General features: G+C 50.3%; 1 protein-coding gene across 1 annotated transcript; it reads right to left on the minus strand.

Annotated features, from left to right (window-relative positions):
* Window positions 1-3047: 3047 nt before the first annotated feature.
* On the minus strand, window positions 3048-3480 carry LOC104515198 (GTP-binding protein Rit1-like). The gene is made up of 2 exons (XM_010159092.1): window positions 3412-3480; window positions 3048-3278 (listed from the first exon to the last, which is right to left on the minus strand). The coding sequence occupies exons 1-2, from the start codon at window positions 3478-3480 to the stop codon at window positions 3048-3050; spliced, it is 300 nt and encodes a 99-aa protein (XP_010157394.1).
* Between the last annotated feature and the right edge of the window lie 973 nt (window positions 3481-4453).

A 4453-nucleotide genomic window follows, 5' to 3' on the forward strand; every position in this document is an offset into this window, starting at 1 on the left:
ATGGCACCGGCGTCACTCACGGCTGCCAACCGGATGTCACCTCAAACAAAAACGTGTAGGTGAGTTGATCTGGGAATCGTGCAGTTAGTCACAAGTTACAATCCCAGAGGCCGGAAGTGGGTAACGCGGATCAGCCTATCGATGGGGAAGATTCATCTGCCTGCTGCTGTGCAGAGAGCAGAACAGACCCCGCTCCAAACCCCATCAGGGACCTTATCGCCAGAAGCGCTGCCGTTGAAGCGCGTCTCTGCGGACGGGGAGGACACCCACCGGAGTTACAGCTGCAAGCCACGAGATGCTTCTTACAAGACACGGTGACGAGAGACGGGGAAGGTGCCTGTGACTGCACCAGGAGCCATTTATGCCGCGTGCAGAGACAAAAACATCCTGCGCGCGGCAGACGAGATCCTCTCCATCCCAACCCAAGCGACACCGGTAGCCTCGCGCTCGGCACGGAGCGAGTGACACGGCAAACTGGCGACAGCATGAACACCTCAGGAAAGAACCCAGCGACTACAGCAAAGCCCCAGAGAGGCTTAAGCCCAGCTGCTTCCCTTCTCCAGCACTCCAAGGCCAACCAGCCTTCGACCCATCCTGCTAGACCCAAATTAAAACATCAAGTGCAAATGTTTGTATTAAAAATTATATATTGTGTCAAATAAAACAATAATTCTGTGTACAAATTTATACATGACAAAAATAAAACTCTCTTCGAATAACACTGTAAAAAAAAAAAAGTGCTTGCTGCTGTTCCAATGTCATGATCTATAAGCAACAGGCTCACAAAAGGCATTAGTAAACACTGAAATTGCATTGAAGGGAGGGTGTAAGGCACAGACATCAGTGACTTAAAGTTGAGCACAGGCCCACACAGCGCTCGGCGCAGCTGACAGGCTGCCTTGACGCATTAGCCAAAACCTCTGAACGTGGGAAGGCGACCAAAACTTTGTATTAACTCACTGTACGAAGGAAAAGCACAGGGAGCACTTTTAATCCCAACCCGGCCCCTGCTCAGCATTCCCAGCAGGCTGGCCCGACATCAGTTTTAGAAGGACAGAACCCGCAACTTCTCAGCTGTCGCCCCCTCCTCCTCCTCAAGTTCTCGGCAGGATGGTTTTCCTGGGATGTGTAGCTGAGTCACAGACAGCGCTGAATGCCACACGGAACGCTGAGCAGGGCTGTTGGTCCTCATGGGGTCAACTACCGGGAAGTCGGGCACAACTGCTCACACAGCGAACCCGAAGCATCTTAAATTCTAACCCGCGTGACGTACCCTCAGCCTCTTCCAAACAACGCACGCGTGCGCGGCGCCGGAGCACGGGAGGAAGTGAGAAACAGAAACCAACGGAAACGTTTAGCTCAGCCACAAAACAAAATTAAAAAAAATGTACAGCCCCGTCCAAATTTCTCGTTACAAGAATCTTACACAAAGAAAATACTCTCAAACCAACAGGCACAGAATTTCCAGTTGTATTTTAAACAATAAAGACCTTAGCAAGAAAAAAGGTTTACCCATTTGCTATCCTCACTTCTTGTACTAATCCTCTTGCACACGGATGCTCGGTCCTGACGGCACCGTCACGGTCTGATTTCTGACCGGTAAGGGTAACAGCTACTGACACGGTGAGTAACTGCAGCTACACCACACGCAGTCTGCTAAGCTCTGTCACTCTGAAACCGAAAGATCCTCGGCACTCTGTTCTCCCAGAATCTTGATTTAACCCTGTCTGAGTCACGTAGCTAGGAGCTACTCCATTATTAAAACAGGAAACCAAGAGGAAAACCAGACACATGTCTCTGCTGAGTTTTAACCCTGTAACAGATGTACACGCGAATGGGGTCGAAAGCAGAGAATCTCAGTGTGCGGGGGGTCTGTCCCAGAAGCACTTTCTTACCAAATCATTCCTCACTGAGCGTAGGAAAAGCTGCGTCTGTGCTGCCCAGACACGTCGGGCCGGGGATGTGAGTGTCTGCCGCTGCGCCCAGCTAACCGTTTCCTTCCACTGCACCAGCCACTCCACTTCAGGACGGTGCCGGAAGAACCCAACCAAGCATGAGGGATGTTAATGCTGGGCTCAGATACCTCAGCCTGAGTCATTCTCTCTACAAAGTAGCTATCATAGAATAATCTGAAATTTAATGTGTTAGAGACTTCTACTTTACAAAGTTACTGGCTCTTTAAGACAAGAACATGAAACTGAACTTAAATAAATAAGCCAGCGCACCACTACAGCCATGACCTTTAACCGGCAAGTCAGAAGATGCAAAGCTGTGGTTCCTCCAGCCTCTCTGCGTCAGGCGTGCGACAGCAACACAGCAAACGCTCTACGCAGCAGGAAAACGCTACACATCCCTGCACCGCCGCCAAGTTACAGCTGCCACGGGAACCGCAGTTTGCTGCTTCTGACTTGTTCAGAATCCCACCCTCAACACTGCTGATGAATCTGCAACCCAGAGAACCCGGTGCAGGTGCCCCACGTGACTTCACTGTAAAAGCCCATTCCACGAGAACGCGAAAGCTCTAGCACAACTCCGTCCAATGACACCGACCGCAGCCAAGGCTGCGAGTCGCGACATACACTCCGCCAACGACCTCAGCAGGCCGCCCCTCGTGATGCGGGTTGCTGCTCCCCAGAGCAGCAACTTCTTCTTGTGCAAACAACTAGGAAAAAAAAGAAATTAAGTGAGGCTGGGTAGAACTTCAGCAACATTTTACACACGCCAGCTCCCAGTCCACGGCGATGGAAGACAAGTGTTCCAAAGTGCAGGGCCATAAACCTATCGGCATCCGTAACCGACGACGAACACGCCACATCCGCTGGGTCCAGTAAAAAACTGACAAAGTACAACCGCTACTGTGTCTTGAGTTAAAATATCCGAAATTAAGGGGAGTGTCAGTCTGAACAAAAATAATTGGCAAAGTTACACGTTCCCTCGTGGAAGTCCCGCCAGGTCCAAAACGCTGTCAAAGTGGTGTCGCTAAACCGTGTCAGTTACAAGTGGCTGTTCACAGGTTCTGTTTTATTTTGCAGAGGAATTCTCCCTCTTCAAGTGACTGAATCCTTCTTCCTTCTAAATGGTGACTTCAGCCTTTTCCACACGCTGCTCTTGGGTTTTGATTTCTTTTCCATCGCCATGACTGCTTCCTTTTCCTTTCTGCGGATTTCTCGCACGAGCGCGTGAAATACGTCATCAATATAGTAACGGTAGGCAGCCGAGGTCTCGAAGAAGGGGCAGTTGAATTCTCGTGCTAAAGCAGAGCCTTCTTCCTTGGAGACCTGGGAAAAGAGGTTCACACTTGTCAGAAAAGCCCAAACCAAAGTATTTTTGTACTGTATCTCGTTCTGCACACGCAGACTCCCAGGGCCAGCACTGCTCACTTCACTGACCTCTGCATCGTTCTACACAAACCTTTTCGCTTTCTCTCTCACTCAGCACTTCTCTAGGAGTGGAACCGTCCACACAAGACTCGCTGGACATCGCCCCAGTCCTTCAAAAGAGTATTCTCTTCCCGCAGTTTAATCCAGCCTAACACAAGCAGTCCTCAGCCTCTCAGCACCTGCCAGCTCGGTAAGCTAAGGTTACTTCCTTCTCCTGGTCAAAACCTATCAGGTTTGTCAAACTACTTCCCAGAACCTGAATCACAGAATGGTTTGGGTTAAAAGGACCTTAAAGACCATCTAGTTCCAACCCCCCTGCCATGGGCAGGGACACCTTCCACTAGACCAGGTTGCTCCAAGCCTCATCCAGCCTGGCCTTGGACACTTCCAGGGATGGGGCATCCACAGCTTCTCTGGGCAACCTGTCCCAGTGCTCCCCACCCTCTGCGGGAAGAACTTCCTGGTGTCCAATCTAAACCTCCCCATTTTCAAGCAAAACCTTCCCAAGCATAAAACACCCCCCCAAGTCTTGCTGAAGCCACAGAAAAGCAACACCCACCCCTCGCCCTACACTTCACATCTCTTAGCGCGGATGTTCTACCACAGCCACCACAATATCCCTGCTACCATCCACAGAGGATCGATCTGACTCCAGGTGTACAAACGCCACCTCTGGAACAGGTTTTCCAAAATACGTCTCCTTCCAGCAAAGCTCTGTTCCCATCTGTTTCCCCACAGATGGTTGTTACTGGTTTCTTAAGCTGAATGTGATTTTCCTTCCTGTCCACTCTTAGCACACTTCCATCTGCAGTTGTACCGCAAGCGGTTTATGGGATGCTAAATCTGTTAACGGCATCTCCTTTCATGAAGCAAAAAACAGGGAAAAGCCCAGGAGCGGCTGAAACCCAAAGCATCAACTGCAAGACGTGGCTGTCGTGACTGCTGGGTCATTCAGCACAACCTGGGTTAAACAAGGACTTCTCTAACGCGCAACTAGGGATATGGCAAACGCGAAATAACTAAGGCAGCAGGACCTCTTGGATCACTGCATTTTCCAGCAGCAACAGGCTGAA

The sequence above is a fragment of the Eurypyga helias genome, unplaced genomic scaffold (genome assembly GCF_000690775.1).
Source record: "Eurypyga helias isolate BGI_N326 unplaced genomic scaffold, ASM69077v1 scaffold40409, whole genome shotgun sequence".
Classification (NCBI taxonomy): Eukaryota; Metazoa; Chordata; class Aves; order Eurypygiformes; family Eurypygidae; genus Eurypyga; species Eurypyga helias.